We start from the raw sequence: 23,942 nt of genomic DNA on the forward strand, positions 1-23,942 counted from the left end.
CACACACTGACACACACTCGCCTGCCCACTCACACTCTCACACACTCGCCTGCCCACTCACACTCTCTCACATCCACACACACTCACCTGCACACGCACTATTACACCCACACACTCACCCACACACTCACATGAACAGGCATTTGCTCTCAGCCCAGACCTCTAACCCCGGTCCCCAGCGGGCAGAGCTCAGCAGACCTAGTGTGTCCAAAGCTTGTTACATTTAGTCAAGAAGAAGATGCACAATTTTTCATGGTTTTTAGCTCGAAATGAAGATGTGCATCTAGCATGAAGGGTAACGGGGGTCCGTGCTGAGCGTTACTGTGCGTTCCTGTGTGGCAGAGCCCTGATCTGGTTGACTTGTGTTGATAATCACTGCTAAGTTCCCCTCCCCCAGCAAATGCTCCCCCAGCCTCCAGCGAGAGCGGCACCCTTCTGTGGAATGTGACCAGGGCAGAGCCCCCCACACGGTCCACCCCGTGCCCTACACTCACAGCACACACAGGGCCCCCGAGGCCTCATGACACCTCCATACTTCTCACAACCTACTCCAGGCAGCCCAGTGCTTGCTGGTCCCCAAGCTCCCATGTGTGCCCACTCATGTGTGCCCACTCAGGGCCCCAGCCGGCTCCCAAGCCCCTGAGGTGCAGCCCACGGAAGACCATTTCCTCCACCCCAGGGGAGCTGATGTGGGTTTGGGAGACACTGTGGGGTGCTGGGCAGGGGGGCCTGTGGATGAAGGCCCAGGATGCTGAGTGTTGGGAGGAAAAGGAGGGAATGCAGTGGGTCTAGGGGAAGAGGGAACCCCAGTGGGCTGCTCTGCTTGGGGAAGGCCTGGCGGCCAGCGGTGACTCAGCAGCTTGTCCCATGCTGAACTGCAGGAGGTCTGGACTCCAGCTCCTCTCCCCGCTGGGTGGGGGCTCCTCAGCCTGGTTCACGCTGTGGGCCTTGCTGGGGTGGCAGAGGGGAGGGGCTGGGGCCTGGCCTGCGTGGGCGTTCCTGCCCCTCACCACTGCCCCCTGCCCCCTAGAGTTATCCGAGGGTGAAAATGGAACCAGAGGGGCTTGCTGGGGTGGAGCAAGGGCAACAAAGGACAGGGAGTGAGGGCTGGACCCCTCGGCACTCTGCCACGTCAGCCGTGTTACTTGTGTGGCATGAGAAGATTTCTGTCCCTCTGGGGCCTCCGTTTCTTCATTTTTCAAACCAGGGCTCTGGACCACGTGTCTGAAGTTCCCCTCGGCTCTCACAATCCAGGGTGTTCCTTCTCTGTGGTTTGAGAATATCACCCCCCGGGGTCTTGGTTCAGAGAGAGATGCTCCGAGGCAGGTGAGTGCTGCAGGGTCACAGGGCCTCACATGCAGGAGACGTCTCCTTGATCATCACAAGCCGGCAGAGAGGGATGGTTCACCCTCACTTACGATGTGTGAGCAGAGGCTCAAGGAGGCTAGTAGACTGGCCTGAGGTTGCACATGGCGACGGAGTGTTGGAATGGAGCTCAGTCCCGGCCCTCGAATTCTGAGCCTCAGGACTGGGGCCTCTGCCCAGGGCCTCCTCTCAAGGGGCCTGATCTTAGATGCCAGAGAGGGGAAATGAGTGTCATTGCAGCAGGAGAGATGGAAGGTAGACACTGGGAAGGACTTTCCAACTTTAGGAACCCTGCAGTAGGTTGCTTCCCTGGAGCCAGTGGAGAACAGGCTTCCACATGTGAGCAGTGGCCCCCGTGCTCTGAAGTAGAGGTGCCCATGTTCTGACCCAGGAAGGCTCAGCAGGCCTTGGTGCACAAGGAACTCACAGAAATGGGGAATTCATTTTCAAAACAAGCTAAAAACTTAATTCATTAAAACTCTATCCTCTGCCTTCCAGGTCCGAATGTTGGGCTGGAGCATTGGGACAAAAACTAAAGACATAAATTTATCCTTAAGTGTTGATCTTTTGTAGCTTCACTGAGAGCATCTTGCTGGTTAACCTAGTTCCATCTCGTTACTCCGGCTTCTGCAAATACAATGCCAGGAAAGATTAAATAATTTGTGTCCAGTTCTCTCTTCATTATCCGCATTAGGCGGGGCCAGGCCGAGTGGGGTTATCCACAGAAATACATGGTCCCCAGGCATGTTCAGCTGGTCGGGGTGGTGGCGGTGTGAGAGTGTGTGTGCACATGTGCATTGGTGGGGAGTGGGACTCAAACTTACTCCTTTGATGTGTCAGGGCTCCCGACCCTCTTAGGGCAGAGGAGGAACAGGGAGGGCCGGGTGTGGCCTCTGGAAGGGGCAGGGTCCTGGGGGCATCCACCCTGCAGCGTTCTCCTGCGGGGGGCTGGCTGGAAGGTTCCAGGGTGAATACACAAACCCTGGCTGCTTGCCTCCTACGCGAGGCTGGAGCCCAGCCCTGGTTCGGAAGCACCCGGGGTGGGGGCGGGACAGGCAACTGTATCGTGTGGTTCAAAATCCAGAAGACACAGGAGGGTGCCTGTGAAATGTCTGCCAGCATCCTTCCTGACTCCCCCCCAGCAGCAGCAACGACCCATGTCACCGACTCCTCACGCATCTCTTCAGGATGTGTGACGTGTGCACAGCGCTCTCTCGAGGTCATTCCGTATCTGCACCCAAAGAGTAGAGCTCGGCACCTTGGCCTTGCGTGGTGCTGCCACCTGGGCTGACCATGAGCAGAGCAAAGACCCTAAGGCAGAACATTCTAGAGCTTCTGTGAGTGTGAGGCCATCCCACACCGGCTTCTGCCTTGACTCTGACTCTCCCTCCATCCTGCTCCACATGTTCTGGTCAGTGGAGTCTCCCTTTGGGCTGGATCCGAGGACTGTGGCCGACGCCAAGCACCCCGGGGTGTCTGGAGTTGAGGGAAGAGAGAGACATTGTTTCTGGTTGTTATGAGAAGAATCTCTGGGGAAGGGGTGACCTTCTTCATACCCGCCCACAGTCCCGCTTCAGACCTCTTCCTCTGTTTGCGTCTGTGTGACAGAGAAAAACAGTAAAGAAAAGATAAAAAGTCAACCGGGTTGTCACTGGCTCCCTGACACCCCCAATCCGGGCCAAACACGGCTGTTCGCCCCAGCAGAGGGGCTGGCAGCAGCGAACTCGAGCTCAGAGGTCCTAGCGTGGTCCTGAGTGTGCGAGGACCCTTAGACCGCACCCACCCACTGCCTTCCCACCGCCCACCCTGACGCTCCTGGTGCAGCAGCTCCCAGCCCTGGGGCCACGCTAGGTGTCCAGCAGAGCTGACTCGATGACCTTCCTTTGCTTGTCTCAGGTAGAGTGCAGGCTAGCGGTGGGGGGGGGCTCAGTGGGGACTCCTCTCCCTGGGGAGGTCTGTACAGGTGGAGACGCTGGCTGACTGGAGGCTGCAGCCCAGAGGTGGGCCTGACCTCCCCAAGGAGAGCAGCAGGGTCCAGGGCGTGAGACTGACACGGGAGCCCATGGCGTCCTGGACAGACAGACAGATGGACTGCAGCCAGTGGGCTGGGGGCAGGAAGGAACGCCTGCATACATTCTCCCCCATTTCGTTACTCAGCCTCTGTCCACCTTGCTCCTCTTGCGTCCTCTCCACCGTCGAGACCCCCTTTCTGAGCTTCCTGTGGCCCGGGCCCCCAACCTCGCCCTGGGAGACAGAGAGAGCCAAGAGCAGCAGACTTGGATTCAGGCAGATTCAGGCTTGAATCTCCTGCTGACCTGCTGGGCGGGCCCCTTCCCCATCTGGGCAGGATTTGCCTTATTTCTGAGTCATGCCCTCACCCTGGTGGATTGACTGAGAACAGACTCGTGACGATCCAACCCGCTGGGCCTGCGTTTCCTCCTGCAGCCTGGGTAAAGGAGGCCGTCGGCCGGGGCAGCCAAGCCCTGGGAGGCAATTTTACTCCCAAGAACTGGCCTTGAGCCTTTACTTCCTCTGCCCAGTCTGTCCGTGTCACTTAAAACGTTGCTTTCCGAAGTGTGGCCACTGACCACCTGCTTCAGGGTGGAGGATGCTTGTAAGACGCTGGTTCCCGGGCTGGGTGTCCCACCCCCGAGCCAGGCTTTGCGGATGAGGTGGTGCCGGGTGGGGGTCCCCCAGGGAGGAGACCCTTCCTCGTCCCTTCCCCTGGTATCTGCTCCCTTGACGGCCTCCAGGCCCCTCCCTGGACAGCCCCAGCCTGTCCCCAGGTAGGGGGCCATGCCTGCAGCCAGCTCTGCCTAGTGGCGCCACTTCATGCTCTCCTGCTCCACGGTTCTGTCCAGACGAGCAGTTCACTCCGTCCTGGGCCCCTGGAGCCCCAGTTCATTTGTCTTCCTCAACCTTCAGCTGGCTGCCTTCCCCAGGACTGCAGCCTGAGCCGCGAGGAGGCTGAGGCAGCTATAAATCCCCGAGGATCTGGCTTTTCCTCCTCGCTGTTCTCGTCTCCATCCCCACTCAGGCACAGGAACCCTGCATCCTGGAGTGGAAAATCATCCTGGGGATGGAAGGGGCAGCTGTGCTATAGGGGAGGGAGCACTGGACTGGGGTCCAGAGTCTGAGGTTCGCTCCCAGTGCTGCCCCCAGGCTGTGCTGTGTGGCTTCACCCCTCTGGCCTTTTTCCCCAGGAGTCTTGAGAACTGGTGCCAAGTCTTCAGCATCTGTGTTTCCTTAGCTTCTGGTGGAATAACTAGGGATGAGACCATCTACCCTGTAGGCTCGTCCAAAGAGGGAATACGAATGTTTTTCTTCACAAATGCGTAAGTACAGTAGAAATGGTTGGTGACATCACAGACCTTCACAACCGGGTGCATCTGACGGCTGGAGAGCGCGGGCATGGTAGACAGAGGAGGCCTCGGATCCACCCACGCCTTTGCGTGTATTTCCTGAGGACCTACTGTGTACTGGTCAAAAATCCCTGCGTTCACGAATCTTGGCTTCTGGTGAAGAGGACAGACAGACAATAGATAAACTGTGCAGTGTGTCAGTCGGCGACAAGCGCTGTGGAGGAAAATAAATGGGGGGTGCCCGCAGTTGTGGGGGTTGCAGTTTTAAATACGGTCATCACAGGTGACCCCACTGAGCTGCAGATGTGACCATGTGGAATTCTTTGGAGAAGAGTGTTTCAGGCAGAGGGAATGGCAGGTGCCAAGGCTCTGAGTTCAGAGGATGCCTGGTGTGTGTGAAGACCCGCATGGAGGTCAGCATGGTGGAAGGAGTGCGCGGAGAACCGCGGGAGAGGAAGGCGGGCATCGGCCAGGCGCGCAGGGCTGCGCAGGGCTGCGCAGGCTGTCAGGGACTCGGGTACTTTCAGGGGAGTGAGGATCCGCTGTGGGGTTTTGTTTTAGAGCAGAGACCACCTTGCCTGCTGTGCTGAGAACAGACTGGGGAGGAGCAGACGGGAAACTAGGGAGCCTGGCCAGGAGCTCCCATCTTCCTCGTCCTGACACGAAGTCCCCCGGACCCCCGAAGGGCAGGCCTCAGAGGCCCTGGAGGCTGTTCGGAGGCACCGAGACCTGCAGCCTCCAGGGGCACAGTGGGGGTCATGGGGTGAGGGCAGGCGTCCGGGGGGCGCAGTGGGGGTCTCGGGGTGAGGGCAGGCCTCTGGGGGTGCAGTGGGGGTCACGGGGTGAGGGCAGGCCTCCAGGGGTGCAGTGGAGGTCACGGGGTGGGAGTGAAAGGACTCGGGCTGCTTTCTCCTTGCTTTGTTAACTTCTCCAACTGTAGAAGAGACGCAGAGCTATGTGACAAGGGTTACTGAGCCACAGCAGGAGTCAGCTGAGGGAAATGCAGCGATGAGGCACACTTCTCACCGCTCTGGGCAGATTCCGGGCAGGTGCTGGTACACGGGAGGGCCTGCGTCATATCGTCTAATCCCAGCTTCAGCTCCAGGCTCGGGACTCAGAGCTCCGTTTGACTTTTGAGAGGTCTAACGCTCAGAGAGGTCAAGGCTGTAGGGGACACGTGTGGCTCCCAGAGCCCAAGGACACAGGAGAGGGGGCGGGCAGTTCTCAGAGCCGTGCCCCCCCATCTGTGCGGACTTTGGAACCTCATCACACCCATGCTCACGCATGCGCGCGCACCCCCGGCCTCGGTCCCCCCCATCTGCCCGTGGTGGGTGCCCCTGGACCTGGCCTGGTGACCGTTGGGCACTGGAACTGAGTCTTAACATGCCTGGTGGAAAGAGCCCCGGACTCAGAGTCAGTCACTAACACATCGGGTGGCCTGAAAGGACACTTCCCCACGGGTGTCAGTGTCATCAGTGAAGTGACATGACATGCCCAGTGATCTAAGAGTCCATGTTTATTCATTCATGGCCACGTGTTTGTTGAATGCCTGTCGTAGGCCAGGCAATGTGACACCCACTAGGGAGGGGTCGGCAAAATCCTTCTCTGAAGGGCCAGACAGTGAGCATCTCGGGCTTCACAGGCCGCATCATCTGCTGAGCTACTGGGCTCCGTCGTCGTGGCGCAGAAGTGGCCAGAGGGGGAATGTCAGCGGGGAGGGCGGCCATGCCCAATAAGACTTTATTCACAAAAATCGGGCAGCAGCTGGACTTGGCCCCTGGCGATCGTTCACCCGTGCCGGCCCCAGAGCCACGGGGGTGTCTGCCTGCATTGTCATGAGCCGTGGAAGGGCCGCGAGGAGCAGGACAGAGTGTGGAAGAGTTGAGGGGCCTCTCTGGCCGGGCTGGGAGCCTCGGTGTGGACGGGAGGGCTTCCTTGAGGAGGTGCTGTTTGAGCTGAGCTGGGGAAGGTGCAGGCACTACCTCAGTGAGGCTGCGGGGGCACAGTGTGTGCAGAGGCCCTGGCGTGCGTGGGTCTGACACTCGGTGTTAGAAGAGATGAAAGATGGCACGTGTGGTTGGCGTTAGAGGCCCGGAGGAGAGGAAGCGAAGCTGCATACAGAACACGAGGGCCTTGTAGGCCACACCCAGGATTTTGGCTTGTGTTCCCAGAGTGGCTGTTAACCACAATGACATGTCAGCTTTCTATTTTACAGAGATTGCTGTGGTGGCGCATACAGAACTGGTGGGCGGTGAGCAAGAGTAGATACAGGGAGTGGAGTGGACACGTCCAGGGCCAGCTGGACCTCGGGCCTGGAGCTCCGAGGAGAGTCGAGCTCTGACAGACGTCAGAATGGGGGTATTGCTGAGGCCGGTGTGGAGGAGACCACCCAGGGCACCGGCCTGAGAAGAGAAGGCCCAGGGCAGACCTGGAGGCAACTGGAAGGTTAGTCAGAATTATGGTTAGAATGCTGGTTAGTCACCAGCACCCTGAGCCTTGGATTCCACATGGGAACCTGGGGGACACGGACATTCAGGCTCAGCAGGGGCGTTTCTCCAGTGGTGTTTTATCAAGTGAGAGTCACAAAACGAGAGCCAGAATTATGGTGAAATCGGGGAGTGGTGTTCAAGGGGACGGAGGGGTCAAGTGCGACCAGAATGAGAAGGCCTCTGGGTGCAGTGGCCTTGCAGTCACTCATGACTGTACACAGAGCCACATGGGGAGCGACGGGCAGAGGCTGCAGCGGAGGGAGAGGAGGCGAGGCATCGGGGGCTTGTATCCTCTTCCCTGAAGGGAAGGGGAGACGAGGCAGCAGGCAGGAGGGGCGGGAGGGTCTTCACTGGTTGGTGGTGTTTTAAAATGGGAAAGATCCAGCAGTGGGAACGGGGAAGGTTGAGCGTAAGAAGGAACAGGGATTGCCAAGGTCTCCTGGCAAGGTCAGAGAGATCCTCGCAGGCCAGGGACTGGCCTCAGACAGGAGGAAAGTCCGCGGCTGGAGCGAGGTCAGGAGAGGGGCGTTAATGTGTATGGAGGTCTGTGGTTTGGCGGGGGTGGGGGCGAGAAGGGTGGTGAGGCGTGGGCGAGCCACAGGTCTGTGCAAGCAGGAATTCGCAGTGTCCATTATGAAAGGAGGCAGAGTGACTGAGGGGGAGCACGTACTGAGGGTTCTGTGTAGTGCTGAGGGGCCAGGTGATGCCCGAATCCATCGTGAGCTCTCCGTCCTCCTGCGGGACCCTCACGGGTCCGTGGTCTGGGGGCGCTGCAGAGGAGAACTCGGGTGGGTGTCTCCGTCAGCGCGGCTGCTGTAATGAGTGCTGTAAACCAGGCAGCTTGTCAACAACACTTGTTCATTTCTCAGTCTGGAAGCTGGGAGTCCAAGATCGGTGGCGGCGTGCCCGGGTTCGGGGGAGGACCCTCTTCCCCCCTGTACGCGGCCGCTTCTCCTTGTATCCTCTAGAGGCGGAGGGCGAGCAGCTCTCTGACCTCTTACTCAGGCACTAACCCCCTGCAAGAGGCTCCACCCTCACAGCCTGATCCCCTCCCACGGGCCCCACCCTAAACACCAGCACCCTGAGCCTTGGATTCCACATGGGAACCTGGGGCACATGGACATTCAGGCTCAGCAGGGGCATTTCTCCAGTGGTGTTTTATCAAGTGAGAGTCACAAAATGAGAGCCAGGAGGATGTGGGAGGTGGGGAAAGCTCCTGGCCTGAGGGGCCGTGGTGGGAATGATGGTGCCCAGGAGGCGGGGAGATTTCTGCCAGAAGAGCTGAGGGAAAGTGGCTGTAAAGGCCGCGAGGTCGGAGGGTGAGTGGTGAGCAGTGACGGGCAGCAAGCCGGCCGGTGTGGCAGGAACTGCGTGGGGGAGGGGCGGGAAGTGGTGAACGTGGAGAACCCCGTGAGTGGAGTAGTCTGCAGACGTCCTGGATGTGGGGGTGGGGGCGGGAGGGGAGCAGGGTGACCCCGGGCTGGTGGTCCGAGCCCCTGCTGCTGTGACTGGACGTGTGACTGAGCAGGGGGCCTGGTGCCCGCGCCCGCCTTTCATCAGGAGCCACCTTCCCAGGCAGCTTCATTATTCCCCGCTATCCGGGCAGCTTTGACCCCGTGGAGTTAGAAGGGCGTTCTGGCTCCGGGCCCCAGAAGAGCCCCAACCTCAGCTGCTGCTGTATTAGCGGCCTGCGTGCCCACTCAGCAGTGGCCTGTCATCCCCCGGGGCCCCCTGGACACTGTATTGTCTCTCCCCAGAGCTCAGGGATGACGAGACATCCATTATTGGCTGCTTTCAGCTCTTTCTCCTCTCTGGGGTAACGCTCCATTCTAACCTGTTTCACTCACTACAGCCAAAGTGAAATTTTCAAAGTGTGAATTTGCACACATTACCCACATCCTACACCCGCCAGCAGCTTCCCATTCCTCTTGGGTTGAAGACAAAACTCCCTGCTGTGGCCTGTTAAGTTATGTGCCTGGTCCAGCCCTGCCCATCCTCCAGCCTCATCTTGACCCACGTTCCCTCCATTCCAGCCACTCTGCTCCTTTAGGCTCTGGACTCACCACACCGTGTCCCACCCCCAGGCGTTTGCACATGCTCTTCTCTCTGCTCAGGCTGCTCATTCCTCTCCTCTTCGCATGCACACTTCCCTCTCATCCCTCACGTCTCGGTTCAGTCATCAGATCCCCAGGAAAGCAGTTTTACTCTCCCAGATTAGGTCCAATATGCCCCATTATAATCTCACGCCACCAAGTGTCTCTCCTTTATGGCATTTCTCACAATTACAATGTTACGTTCATTTATGTGCAAGTATTTAATCTCCACTTTATGGTAAGTTCCACAAGGAAAGCATGGTATGAGTTCAGTAGATATTTGCGGAATGAATGAATGAGTGAATGAGTATGTCTCACATTTGTCCTCTCTACTCCACCCCTCCCCCGCCTACCCTGGTATGGGTCCACACCATCTCCGGCTGGTCTGCTGAACTAGCCCCTGCTGGCCACCCACTCCAGCCTCACTTCCTCCGCTCCCTGCACACCTATCTTCCCAGAGACCCCCTCTTCACAGATCAGGCCACGCCTCTGCTCAGAAACCTTCAGTGGTTCCTGCTGGGCACAGGAGGAAGTCCAGTCCCCCTTTCTTGGACTTGAAGGCCTCCTAAGCTGCGGTTCTCCCATCTTATATCCCGGTCTGTGGTGTTCCCTGAACCTCTGGACATGCAGCTCCTGCGTTGCTGGATGGTTCACTGTATCCCATTATGCCTCTCAGCCCGTGGTTTCTGGATGGTCAGCTCTTTGAGAGAAGGTCACACCCAGTGTGGATCTTGGGTACCTCTACTGTGCCAAGGCCACTTCCAGGCACCTTATAAGGGTGCCTTCTCAGATTCAGGTCCAACCCACATTTATTGAACATAGTCTCTGTGCCAGACACAATCAAATTTATTCTTTTAATTTTCACAGCAGTTTTAAAAAGTAGGTATTATTTTCTGCAATTTTTATTTGAGTTTCAGAAAAATTTGTTTAGAGTCATCTGGCAAGCGGTGGGCATTCCTGGGAGTCACGTCATCCTCTCCGCCGTCTGTGCCACCTCCCACCCACTCAGTGAGGGGAGAGGGTGCTGGGGCTGCAGGGCCAGGCGTGTGGTGGGGGGGGAGCCGTGTGCAGGAGGGGTAGGACTGCCAAGCCGGGTGTGGTTAGGAGGGAGAATCTGGAACAATGCCCTGAGAGCTGTGTCTGATAAATGGCATCTACAAAGGCCCATAGCTAACATTATACTTAATGGAGAAAGACTGAACGCTCCCCCTACAATCAGGAAAAAGACAAGAATTCCCACTCTTACCACACTTCTATTCAACGTTGTACTGGAGGTTCTTGCCAAAGCAATTAAGGAAGAAAAAGAAATAAAAGGCATCCAGACTGGAAAGAAAGATGTAAAACTATCTCCATTTGCATGATGTTAAATATAGAAAACCCTAAGGAATATTCGCTCGCACACGCGTGCACACACACAAACTATTAGAACGAATAAATGAGTTTAGCGAAGTGGCAGGACACAAGATCGATATACAAAAATCTATTTTATTCATATACAATTGCAATGAACAATCCAAAAATGAAATTAAGAAAGTATATTGTATGCCACATATTGTATGATTCCATTTATATGAAAAGTGCAGACTAGGGAAATTGATAGAGACAGAAAGCAGATGAGTGGTGGTTGAGGGCTGGGAGGAGGGTGGGAATAGAGAATGACTGATAATGAGTATGGGGTTTCTTTTTGGGGTGGTGAAAATGTTCTAAAATTAGATTTTGGAAATGTTGCACAACTCCATGAATATACTGAAAACCGCCGACCTGTACACCTGAAATGACTGAATTATATGGTATGTAAATTATATCTCAATAAAGCTCTTTTAAAGAAAGGTCCTGGGGGTCCTGGACAGTGTGGTGGGGTGCAGAGAGACGGAGACGGCAGAGGGCCCTGGACACACATCTTTGTTTCATGATGTGGCTACTTGTTGTTCTCATCAAACCAGAGGGGACGGTCCGCACCCCCAAGGTGAGGCCCAGTGCACCTTCATTTTTCGTTTCAAGACAAGTTTTAGGATCAAGGCTATTTTAACCTGGCATATAATAAGAGCTTAATAAATGCTGGGTGAGGGTGAGTGAGTGAGTGAATATGCGTCTGCCTCCACATACAGGTCACCAGCAGTACTCAAAGGTGAGAGCAGTCTCCTGGGGGACGAGGACTCGGGTTCTTAAAGGACGGGACAGAACTTCAGAGCTCCCCAAACTTTCCCTCAGAAGAACCCTGAGTGTAGCAGAGAATTAACTCATCTCTGACATGCAGTGAGGAAAGTCTTTTACCTTTAAAATTCTTGTGCTGTTTGTATCCTACTCTGTAATATTTGTTTGTTTTAATAAAAAAATAATACTTTAAATTGCCATTAGGTAAAACTGATGCTTCTAGGAGATGTGCTGCTGCTTCTTACAACCGAGCACCTCTGGGTGTACACTGCTGTCAACGAATACCTCCTGGGCACCACTGTGTGCTCACGACAGAGGGATGCTGATGTCAACGCAGACTCTGTCAACACAAGCCCCTCAAGGGGCTACTGGAGGAGGCATGTCCCCCACTTTGAGAAGCAGAAATAGCTCGGTGGAGAGGACAGGACTGGAGCAGGGCAGAGTTTGAAAACTCGTGGGCACATTACCTTATGTGAAGACCATCACAGCACCATTTTTACTAGCAAACAAACACTTGGAAACCATCTAAATGTCTAACAGTGGAATGGTGAAATAAATATGGTACTACTGTGTAGTGGGGTATATTTAGCTATTTAATAATAAAGGAAATTTTTAATGATAAAGAAAAAGGTTTATCATAAAATTTTATATTAAAAAAAGGCAGAATGCCAAATTATATATAGTATAGCGAGGTCTGAGAGACCTCAGAGAAAATCCTGTTGTAAATGCTCCAAAATGCTAACCTGAGTTCTCTCTGGATGGGAGAATCATGGGGAATTTCTCTCAATCTCTCTCCCTCCCCCCAAATTGTCTACAATAAGCGTGGATTACTTTTATTATTACTGAATACCACTTATTTGAGTAGGAAAGCTAATATGCGGCTGTACTGAGGGGGCAGGCCTGGAGATGAGTCGAGAGTTGGGGGCTGAAGCCCAGGGGAGGACGTGGCTGGAGACACAGATGTGGGCACCACCTCCCTAGAGGGGAGATTCAAACAAAGCCTGCGTGAGAGCCATGAAGAGAGCGGAAGGTTGAAGAGAGTCATGGAGGGCTGGAGGAGGGCTGGAGGAGGACTTGAGGAGGGCCGGAGGAGGACTTGAGGAGGGCCAGAGGAGGGCCGGAGGAGGGCTGGAGGAGGGCTGGAGGAGCGCCGGAGGAGGACCTGCAGAGGGCTGGAGGAGGGCTGGAGGAGGGCCGGAGGAGGACTTGAGGAGGGCCGGAGGAGGGCCAGAGGAGGGCCGGAGGAGGGCTGGAGGAGCGCCGGAGGAGGACCTGCAGAGGGCTGGAGGAGGGCTGGAGGAGGGCCGGAGGAGGACTTGAGGAGGGCCGGAGGAGGGCCAGAAGAGGACTTGGGGGCAGGGATGATGAGGGGGCTGTGTTATGGGGACAGGCAGAGAATCTAGGCAGAGCAATGCCAGGGAAGTTAAGGAGGAGAGAGGCTCGAGAGGGAGTCCCCAGTAGTAAAACTTCACCTCCCTGCTAGACTGTGTGGTTGGGTTTAAATGAGATACGTGACAGTTACAGACTTTGGAGTCATGCCAACTGGTTCAAACATCGGTTTCAAAACTTATTATCTAAGTGACCTTGGGTAAACCACCCAACCTCTCTGAACTCCTGTTTCTACATCTGTTAACTGAGTATAATAATCTAACATGAGGGTACTGTTTGGATTGAATGAGATCAAGCACAGAAAGTACTTTGCACAGTGCCTGACATGTGTATGTACTAACTTGATGATGGCTATTATTATTGTTGTTTTACCACCATTGTTAATATTATGGGAAATATCTTCGAATGATAAAGGGGTTGTTATTAACAGTCTCCAGCTTTTGAAAGAGCTTCTCCTGGTCCTCTGGGCAGAGCTTTCTGCACTGGGACCTCTGGGATGTTCATCCGGCCTCCTCCCCTCTTATCCACAGCCGTCCCCTCTGCCACCATGAGGAACATCTTCAAGAGGAACCAGGAGCCCATTGTGGCTCCTGCCACCACCACCGCCATGATGCCAGTCGGGCCTGTGGACAACTCCACCGAGAATGGGGGTGCTGGGGAGAGCAAGGGGGACATGTTTGCCCAGATGAAGGAGAAGTTCTTCAATGAGATGAACAAGATCCCCTGTGAGTGTTGCTGTGGCCGAGTGGGTGGGCAAGGCTGGAGTTAGGAAGGGCTTTGTGGGCGGGGCAGGGCTGGGGAAGGTGGGACACCACTGGGCTGGGCTTGGCTGGGCTGGGTTCTTTCCTCATGTTTGGATTCCAGGATGGATTATTTGGGGATCCCCTTCAGGAATGGGGTAGGGAGAGTGTGGACTGGCATTAATGAAGGGAACAAGGGAATTTGCATGCCCCAACCTCCCAGGGCAAAAAAGTTCTCATAACTTAGAAAACCGTCAAAAGATGAAACCAAAAGAAGATGAAAAATTATGAAACAGAACTCATTCTTCAAGTTTTCCAGTCACACTTTGAAACTACTTTACTTTGGAAAATAGAAAATAAAAGCCCTACTGCTTTCTGAACTCCTGGCGAAGTCTGTCCAGGAGACACCAGAGACCCAGGTGAAGGGGAGCTGCCACCCTGGTGGGAGATGGTGCTTCAGGACCACGGAGAGCAGCCCAGGGCCCATCGCCCCAAGGTTGAGTCACGCAAAGCCCAGCCTTCTAGGTCCTTAAGGATCTTGGCCTCCTGGCTCTGGGTCACCCTCTTAAGGCTGGGCACAAGGGATGGGGCCAAGGGGCTCTTCCTCTACCTGGGTCTGATAAGGACTATCCCATCCTCTCCAGTGTGAGCCGGTTCTCCATAGATCAAACTGGTCAAAACTCAGTACAGCCACACTGGTGCTCTTCCTCATGGACGCTGTTTGCTGTCTCTCGGTAGCAGGCTTGTGCACAAAGGCGGTAGGCTAAGAGAAGAGCAGGTTTTCGTGAAAGTCACACAGACATGCGACTTCATGCGAAGCACTCATGGGTGGTGTTACAAATGTGGAGGGTGGGCATTGGGGGGTCAGAGTCTTGACCCATTTTGGCCAGTGCTATGGGGTCAGGGGCGGCAAGGCAAGCACTGCTGACTCCCAGTCTCCTCGCTGTGGGCAGTACCGCCCTGGGCCCTGATCGCCATCGCCGTGGTCGCTGGCCTCCTGCTCCTCACCTGCTGCTTCTGCATCTGCAAGAAGTGCTGCTGCAAGAAGAAGAGGAACAAGAAGGAGAAGGGCAAGGGCACGAAGAACACCATGACCATGAGGGACATGCGTGGGGGCCAGGTAGGGCTCACAGGGGGAGGGACGGGGGCCAGGCCGAGGGGTCAGGTAGGGCTCACAGGGCGGGGACGGGGGTCAGGCCGAGGGGTCAGGTAGGGCTCACAGGGCGGGGACGGGGGTCAGGCCGAGGGGCCAGGTAGGGCTGGGGTGGGGAGGGACGGGGGCCAGGCTGAGGGGCCAGGTAGGGCTCACAGGGGGAGGGACGGGGGTCAGGCCGAGGGGTCAGGTAGGGCTTACAGGGCGGGGACGGGGGTCAGGCCGAGGGGTCAGGTAGGGCTCACAGGGCAGGGACAGGGCCAGGCCAAGGGGTCAGATAGGGGTCAGTGGGGGGAGGGACAGGGGCCAGGCTGAGGGGATCAGGAAGGGCTCGCAGGAGAGGGAGGAACAGGGCCACCTTCCTGAGAATGAAAGGTGACGCAAAGGCTTCCGGGCTCCATAGCCAAACTGCCCCCCGCCCCATAACCCCACAAGCCCTCCCTATTGGCTCCATCTCTCTATAACATTGTCCACCGATCACTGATGAGCCGGAGGACTTAGTCATGGGTTAGCAGGAACTCACCCTTGAAAAGACAAAGGGAAAGAACAATGTATTCACCCCAAAGGAGGCTGTTGGGACAAAGTGCTGGAAAGAGAGACCCCCACCCCCAGGAAGTCACCCCTGGAGAGCCCCCCTGTTTTCCTGCCAGAGGGGACTGAAGGGTGATGTCTTGCTGGAGGCATCTAGCCAGGGGTGCAGGGAGAATCGGATGAGGCAGAAAAGCGGTCCTGAGGCACCAAGACGGGGCCAGGCAGAGTCCATCTTGAGTCACAAGATAATTTGGTTTCTTTACTCCTGTCTTTTGGGGTCGGTCGGCCTGGAAAGGCCCCTGATATACCAAATGTCTCCTTGCACAACTCAGAGGCCCCTGTGCTTCACTTCCCCACATTTGTTCTGAGGAATCTCTTGCTCAAGGAATCAATATGGAGGATGGAAGGAGGGCCCAGTCTCAAGAAGCAGTTGGCCAGGAGTCAAAATGGCTCTGAGTGTGTGTGCGGGCCCCGCAGTGCGGGGGGGGGGGGTGCTCCAGAACGCCCTGGGACAGCCCAGCCTGCTCCCACCAAGTGGCTGTGACTGGGGCTGGGCTAAGCTGCAAGACTTTCTCTTATGTCACTTTCTTCCTTCTCCTCCTGCCCTCTGGACTCGCCCTGCTCCCCGGTGCCTGGACTGCTCTCTCGGTATGTCTGGCCCAGGGTGGGGTAGGGGGTGGCCTGAGCTGGGGGAAGCATGGGGAGGGGGCTGGCAGGGGACCTGTCACCTCAAGAAGCTGCAGAGCATGTGGCGCCATGCCTGGCCTCGTAGTGCTGTGCCTGGTAGGGAGAGATGCCCCCCCAAAGTGGAGCCGTGTCTTCCAAACACAGGCTGGGGCTCTGAGGGGTGGTGGGGCAGCAAGGCCCCTGGACAGTCCCCAGGCTAGGCTGCACTGTTCTCCCATCTTACCCGGTCCCTCCTGTCCCCAGCCCCCACAGGACGATGATGATGCAGAGACAGGCCTGACAGAGGGAGAAGGGGAAGGAGAGGAGGAGAAAGAGCCAGAGAACCTGGGCAAGCTGCAGTTTTCCCTGGACTATGATTTCCAGGCCAACCAGGTGTGTGGGCTGGGCTGGGAGGCCGAGTGGGGAACCGGGGGTGGGGTAGGGGGGGAAGGTTGGGTGGTTGGGGGGAAGGGGATAGAAACGGCTCCCCCGAGTCCTGTAGGCATTGCTGCTTTCCACAGAGTGGGGCAGCCTGGAAGCCGCAGGGCACGTGCCCCTGGACATGGACTCTGGGCATTGGCTCTGCTGTTCTCCTGCCCACCAGCCTCAGGCAGATCAGCTGCCTTCTCCACTTCGGTCTCCCCAAATGTCATTCCAATGCCTGGGATGGAGATGGAGACTGGTCTTCCCCTCTAGACCAGCCTGGCCCCCAACCCCCAACTGCCCAGCTCTGGGGAGGGATCGACGGATGCTGGTCTGGGGCCAGATCCAGTGTTGGAACAGTCATGAGACTCAGGTCCACCCCTGCTCTCTCCACAGCTCACCGTCGGCGTTCTGCAGGCTGCGGAATTGCCTGCCCTGGACATGGGAGGCACCTCAGACCCTTATGTCAAAGTCTTCCTCCTTCCAGACAAGAAGAAGAAGTATGAGACCAAAGTCCACCGGAAGACACTGAACCCTGCCTTCAACGAGACCTTCACCTTCAAGGTGAGGAGGGCTGGGAGGATGACGCCAGCCCTCCCCGAGCCCAAGTCCACCTGCGTTCTGCAGACCTTTCCTTGGTCCTTAGTTGTGGCTGAGGCCCTGGAACCAGCTCAGTCTGGAACAATGGCAGGCTGGACTATGGGCCTCTGGAGAATTGGGGGCCCCCCCACCTCGCACTCTGCTCCCCCCAGGGCCCGAGGTCTTCTGTCTGTCTCTACAGACTCACCAGGAGTCCTGCGACCAGGGGGTGGAGCCTGGGGGAGGGGCCCTGTCTGCAGCAGCCCTGGAGGTGCAGGAGATGCTCTGACCCCTCCCTGACCCTGCTGTGCCCTGCAGGTGCCATACCAGGAGCTGGGGGGCAAAACCCTGGTGATGGCCATCTACGACTTTGACCGCTTCTCCAAACATGACATCATTGGAGAGGTGAAGGTGCCTATGAACACGGTGGACCTGGGCCAGCCCATTGAGGAATGGAGGGACCTGCAGGGCGGGGAGAAGGAGGAGGTGAGTGGGATGGCCCGGGGGAGGGCCAAGGACAGGAAGAGGGCAGCTTCAGAGTCAGGCGACCCGGGTTAGGATCCCAGCCGAGGGACCTGGGCAAGTTGCTTCATCCCCTCAGAGCTGGGCTCTCTTCTTCAGTCTCTTTGTCAGATGAGCAGTAACCACCTCCACAAAGCACCTCACACCGGGTGGTGTTGGTGTCTCTCGGGTGCTCGGGTGAAGGAGAACCATGGTCACTGTTAGTCCTAAGGGTCTGCTGTCACTAAGGGCCAGAGATTCATGACTCCAGGCCTCAGTTTCCCCACTAGGAAAGCCCACATTTGTTCTAAAGGATTCTCGGCCGGGGGCTTGTCCTCCAGCACCTGCTACAGCTTTCAGTCACTTACTCAGCTACTGAGCATTGTCTGTGTACCTACTGTTCCACTGTAGCCACTGCTCCTTCCAAGCATCGGTCATCTGTCTCGGCCAAGCCAGGCTGTGTGCCCAGCACATGACCGGGTGGTGGTGGAGGGGCGAGAATACACGCTGAAGACATCCTTCCTGCCTTCCTCAGGGCTTCTGCCGTCTGGGAGGAGGGGAGCACACCTCCCGGGAGGTGGCGGGTGGTCATTGCGGCCCAGAGGCCCATCCCTGAGGAGCACTGACTGCAGCCTGGTGTTGGCAGAGACCTCGGGACCAGCAGCCTGGCCCCCAGGGCTGGATTGTCGTGGGACATGGAGCAAGTCGTCCCCTCTCTGAACCTCAGTCTTTTGTTGGTCACAACGCATCCTTGCTCTGTCTACGTGAAGAGTGGCAGTGACAATGACATTAGGAAAGGGACGCGAAGTGCTTTAAAAGCACAGATCACTCTGTGGGTGCAGTGGCTGCAGGAGCCACCTCAGTGGGCGGGGTGACCAGGGGGGAAGGCTTCTGGGACCCCCAGTCTTCCGGTGCCCTCTCCTTGTCCTCCCTGCATCTGCCTGGGCCTGGGGTGGGAGCTAGAGCGTGCCCCACATCCGCCCAGATCCACCCAGCATCACGCACGGGCCAACCCCCAGCCTGTCCTCTGCTCCACTCTCCTGTTGGACCCCGAGGCCACGGCTCCTGCGGTGCCCACCTGTCACTCTCAGGGCTTTGCTGAACTGAAGCAGGAGACCTGAGGTCAGAAGCTGAGAGACCTCCTCGAGCACCACAGACATGGGGCCTGGGCCTGGGGGAGCTGGGGACACACACTGCCTTGCTAGTCTCGGCAAGACGGGGTCAGCTGTGCCAGAGGCAGTGGGATGGCTGAGATGACCCCGGGTCCTGCCTTTCCCCCCGTCAGCCCGAGAAGCTGGGCGACATCTGCACGTCCCTGCGCTATGTGCCCACGGCCGGGAAGCTCACCGTCTGCATCCTGGAAGCCAAGAACCTCAAGAAGATGGACGTGGGCGGCCTTTCAGGTGCGTGCAGGGCTTCTGGCTGCCATTGGGTGGCACCAGCGAGCCGGGCACTGCCTGGAGCCCAGTTAGCAGAGAACTTTCCCTGCCGCGGGGCACAGGAAATGCGGGTGCCGAGGGCGGACCGTGGAGCAGGGGAGGCCTGGCTTCCCAGCCGCCCCTTTCTCTGAGGGTCCCCTGCCCCCTCTGGGCTGCCTTCTTCATGCTTTCCAGCTGTACCCTAGGGGCCACGGAAGAAAGGATCCGAGAATTTCATCCCCCAGATGAGTTCGTGACTGAGGGTTCCACTTCTCCCAGGGAAGTGTAGGGAGTGGAAAGGGCTTGGCCCAAAGGTGCCTGTCTGTGCCACCACACCTGGGACACTTCTCCAGGAGAGGCTCTGCCACTCAACCCTGAGGCGTCTAGGGGGAGGGGAGCCCTCCCAGTGGGGCTGGCCCCCCGTCCAGTGTTCCGGGGGGATGGTGGGGCACTCTGCCTCTGCTGTACCTCCCTGAGAATCAGCCCTGGGCATGGGCTCCAACTGGCAGGTCTCACTGTAGCCCAGCTCTGTCACTGCCTACGTGTGACCTTGGGCAGATCATGTCCCTTCCACCGGCCAGTTTCTCGTCTGCAAGCTCAGGGGGACTGGATTGCCTTGAGGGTGGCAGGTGCATGTTGTGCCTTCAGCCCTCCTCTATCCCCTGCCCAAGACAGACACCCCCCCCCAAGCCACCCATGTTCCCTCTCACCAGGGCCTGACTCAGACGCAGGAATGTCTCCAGCTTGGTGCTGCAGGCAGCCACACCCCAACAGCAGAGGTGGTCCCTGAGGTGACACTTTTGTGCTGCTCCTGAACTAGATGCTCCCTGGCCATCCTTGGACTCAGTCGCCTGAGCCTCAGGGCTTCTGGGGGTCTGGGCTCCGTGGGCGGGAGCTCCAGGCAGGTGGTGCCTTTGGGGGTCGGGCACTAAGGGCACCCCTGTGGGGCTGGATTATCCTCGCACAGACCCCTACGTGAAGATCCACCTGATGCAGAACGGCAAGAGGCTCAAGAAGAAGAAGACGACCGTGAAGAAGAAGACCCTGAACCCGTACTTCAACGAGTCCTTCAGCTTTGAGATCCCCTTCGAGCAGATCCAGGTGCTTGGGCCGTCGGGCCACACACGTGGGGCTCGGGAGGGGGAACCACCTTGCTGGGGTGGGGGGTGGCTCAGGCTCCGTGTGCTGCCTGGGGCCTCCTTCCCGGGGCCTCTTCCAGAGCACCCTCTTTTCTGAGGAGACCACAAAGTATCCCAACAATCCCACCAGTCATTCCTTTAGGACTTCGAGGTACATGGTGGTGCAGCGGGCCTCCATCCTGCCCCATTCTGCTCCCAGCTGCCCCTCCATCCTTCCCTTCTCTTCTCCCTCCATCTTTCCTCCCACCAGCAAGTTCTGTGAGTGTTGAGGTGGGGTCTTCTGGGCATGAGTGGATCTGAACCGCAGGATGAGACACCCGGCAGCTGTCTGGGTGGGGAGTCAGGGGTTGGAGGGAGGAGGTAGAGAGTCATGGTCTCTCCCTCTTTGTGGCGAGCTGCTCCCTCCCCCAGGAGGGCTGGGGAGCAGGGGTGCCGAGGGGATCTTCAGGGTTGGTGTTGCCATCTGTGGAGAATTCTTCAAGGGAACGATGGTTCCCTTGAAGGCTCAGTAATAATGTTGGGCCAAGAGAAATCCTGGTTATGGAGAACTTAAGATAGATATGAAGTGTACTGGCCCCTGCATGTCAACTTGGAACATGCCTAAAACCAATATACCAATCTCCTCCATGTCCCTCCCAGCCAAACCACCTCTGTCTGAATTCTCTGTTCCTAATGAATGGCCCCACCATCCACCCAGCTGCCCAAGTCAGAACAAGGGTGTCATCTGAGACCTGGGCGCTTTGTCCTTTCCTGTTTATCAACACGCTCTGCTGAGCATTTCCTGAGTGCCAGGCCTGGCTGGTGCTGAGAAACAGATGTGTAAGACACGGTCCTTGCTCTCAAGGACCTTGTGGTCGGGAGAGGGAGCAGTGAACACCGAGGCGCAGGGAGCAGAGGACTGTGACCAGTTCAGGGGAGGCTTCTGGAGTGAGCTTGGTTCTGAGGGATGAGGCTGAGTTGGCTGCGGCCAGGAGGGAGGAAGGTGCTGATTGTCCCTTTGGCCAGTCCAGCTGATGACCGGGTCCTCTTGGTTCTCCCCTGATCGCCTCTCCAGTCTGGCCCCTCCTCCCTTGCCTTGGCTCAGAAACTCAGTGTCCAGCCCCCCTGCCCCCTGATGGTCTCCTGGCCATCAGTTGCTTCTTCCTCCGTGAATCTTCCACCTGAATGCCAGGGTCTTGTTATGAAATATCCGTGCCACCCCTCCTCTCAGAAGCCTTCAGCACACCCCAGCGCCTGCCTGAAGGAGGACAGGCGTACTCCATAGCTGACCCCAACCTACCCTACCGACCTCCCTCCTGCCTCATGGCTTCTCACACTGTACCCTAATGACGCTGGATGTCTGTCTCCCAGACAGCACGTGGTCTCGCGTGTCTGTATTCCTCTGCCCAGGCCAGTCTTCCTTCCTGGATCCTCTTCTCTCTGCATGGAGAAACCCTCAGCCTCACCTCCCAGTTCACATGTCAGCTCCCCCGAGAAGCATCTCCTGATTGACCTGAGCGGGACTGTTGCCTTCTCTGAGTTCCCATAATACCTGTGCTTACCTCTCTAGCACAAATGTTATCATTTGTGTTGTAAGTTTTTGAGTGTGTGTCCACTGCTTCCATTAGAGGGGAAATTCATCTTCTCGCTTTTCCTCACTGCCCTCCACTCCTGAGTGCTAACACAGAGCCTGGAGCATAGTCCCTGCGCAGTCAACGCCTGTTGGTGGAAACAAAGGTTGTTCCGAAAGGCATGGCCTCTGCCTCCATGTTGCTTCAGTCTTAGGTGGAGCCAGAGATGGAGGCTGGGAGCCCTGGGAGGCCTTTCCTCCCAAGCACCTGGAGGAAAGGTTAATGGAGGGGGAGGTTGGTCACGGGATCCCCCGTCTTCACCTGCCGACTCCCTCCCTCCCTTGTCACCCTGCAGAAAGTCCAGGTGGTGGTCACCGTGCTGGACTATGACAAGCTGGGCAAGAATGAAGCCATTGGCAAGATCTTTGTGGGCAGCAACGCCACGGGCACAGAGCTGCGGCACTGGTCCGACATGCTGGCCAACCCCCGGAGGCCCATCGCCCAGTGGCACTCGCTCAAGCCCGAGGAGGAGGTGGACGCACTTCTGGGCAAGAATAAGTAGGCAGGGCGCCAGCACTTACACAGACGAGATCAGAGCTATCAATACCTCAGTTGTGCACCCGTAGAGGTTTCCTTTTTCATTTGTTGTGGTTGTGTCTTTGTTTTTCCTTCCTTTTTCTCTTTTTAAAGACCAACTTCCTTCTAATGAGTGTGTGAGGAGAGTCCCCTAAGAGGTGAAAGAGAAGCCTGGCTCTTATCATTGCCCCAGGAGCTATCCTTGCTGCATGCCGTGTCACGTTCCCCTCACCCTTTCAAAGCTTCACTGAAGCCTCACCCTGGGTGAAGCCCTCTTTTGGCTGAAAGTCACAGCACTTCCTGTGTTTTGAGTGTTCTGGACCAACAAAATGGCAGCACTTCCTGTTTCCTGGCAGAGAAGGCAACACAGAGGCCAGTGATGTGTGTGTGTGTGTGTGTGTGTGTGTGTGTGTGTGAGCATCTCTCTGCGCTCCTGGAATGAGCCATGGACAGTGAAGTTGTGTGGGAAGAGAAGGCTCTTCAGGGACCCTGAAATGAAGAGAAGGCCACGGTCGAAGTGGGAGATCTTCTTTCAGCTTCTGAGAGAGCTCAGAGTCCTGATCAGATGCCAGGAGCTCCCGTGCTCCTTGTGGGTGGCTGTTCGGGAGGCAAGATGTGGAGACTGGATTTCTCCAGAACTGGGACCAAACCCCTGATGCCATCATAGACATCCTCCTGTCATTCATGGTTTCCCCACAAGTGTGGCTCCAGGACACCCATGGAAGTGAACTAGTCACTAGATTGGTCACTGTCAGTCCTGGGACCTCACACGTGTTGATGGTTAATATCAAACTGTGAAGAAACAGAAGACCCACTACCCACAAAGACCAAAATGAAACTCCTGGACCTTCACCCCCTTCCAGTGGGAAACACAGACGCTTTCTCCCTTTCCAGAATGTAAGCATTTATTTCCCATCATGCTTTTGCTTCTGTTTTCTCTTTTAATCTAAGTGGATCAACGCTGTCTGAAGACACGTTATCTGTACAGAGCCAGAGAACTTTAAAAGGAAGGTTTAAATGTTCTTAGTTCCCGAGGTCCCAGTAAGGAGGAGGAGGACAGTGGACAGACGGCAGAGACTTCCCGGATGAGCTAGAGGGGATCTCTGAGACCTCCAGCTCCCTCTGCTCTGCCCTCAGTGCCGGAAGGAGACCTGTGGGAGGCTCCACCCCACCACTCCTTAGGAGTTCTCTCTCTCTCTCTGAATTCCAAGCAGCAGGGCATCCATTCCAAACGGGTGGTTGAGGACACCTGCTGGGGTTTCTACCCCACCCTCAGTTGTGTCCATTCCCTGTTCACCTTTTGTCCCCAGCATTGATAAAAAGCCATATACGTGTTATTCAAGTTTGCACTGAGTCCGCTTCCGAACCTTCAGCCTGGGCAAGAGAGTCAGCCCCACGTGGCCAGAGGCCAGCCCCTCTTCCCTTTGTCCCCTTCCTCCTGACCTTGTGTCCCTTCCTTCAGCCTCTCTCTTCCATCCATGAAGCCCTCAGGTCCTTGTCATTTCTTCACCTCAGAATTCTCACGGCTTCCCCAGAAGCCTGGGGATCTCTTTTCCAGCAAAAATGGCAGCACTTCCTGTCCTGCCCCGTCTGGGCCACCTCAGCTTCCTGCAGGCACCTGACACAGATGGACAGTGTTGGAGAGAATCAGGCTTTGAGGATCCAGCATGGAGAAGGTGCAGAGTGTCTTTTTATTTCACTAAAAGAAAGGAGAGGGTTGTTTTGTGTTTGCTTTGCCATGTGTTTTGTTGGAGTGGGGGTGAGGGAGCACTTCCACCAGAAACAGACTGGGAAGCAGGGCCCAGCCTTGCTTG

At 56.7% G+C, this 23,942-nt stretch overlaps 1 protein-coding gene across 1 annotated transcript; it reads left to right on the forward strand.

Annotated features, from left to right (window-relative positions):
• Nucleotides 1-6,963: 6,963 nt before the first annotated feature.
• On the forward strand, nucleotides 6,964-22,869 carry SYT2 (synaptotagmin 2). The gene is made up of 9 exons (XM_004438945.3): nucleotides 6,964-7,172; nucleotides 13,383-13,577; nucleotides 14,546-14,712; nucleotides 16,216-16,335; nucleotides 16,762-16,929; nucleotides 17,263-17,430; nucleotides 18,731-18,848; nucleotides 19,831-19,964; nucleotides 21,908-22,869. Exons 2-9 carry the CDS (start codon nucleotides 13,400-13,402, stop codon nucleotides 22,112-22,114), a joined length of 1,260 nt encoding a protein of 419 aa, XP_004439002.1. The 5' UTR covers nucleotides 6,964-7,172; nucleotides 13,383-13,399; the 3' UTR covers nucleotides 22,115-22,869.
• The last annotated feature ends 1,073 nt before the right edge of the window (nucleotides 22,870-23,942 follow it).

The sequence above is a fragment of the Ceratotherium simum genome, chromosome 36, assembly GCF_057802395.1.
Source record: "Ceratotherium simum simum isolate JZ-2026a chromosome 36, ASM5780239v1, whole genome shotgun sequence".
Taxonomy (NCBI): Eukaryota; Metazoa; Chordata; class Mammalia; order Perissodactyla; family Rhinocerotidae; genus Ceratotherium; species Ceratotherium simum.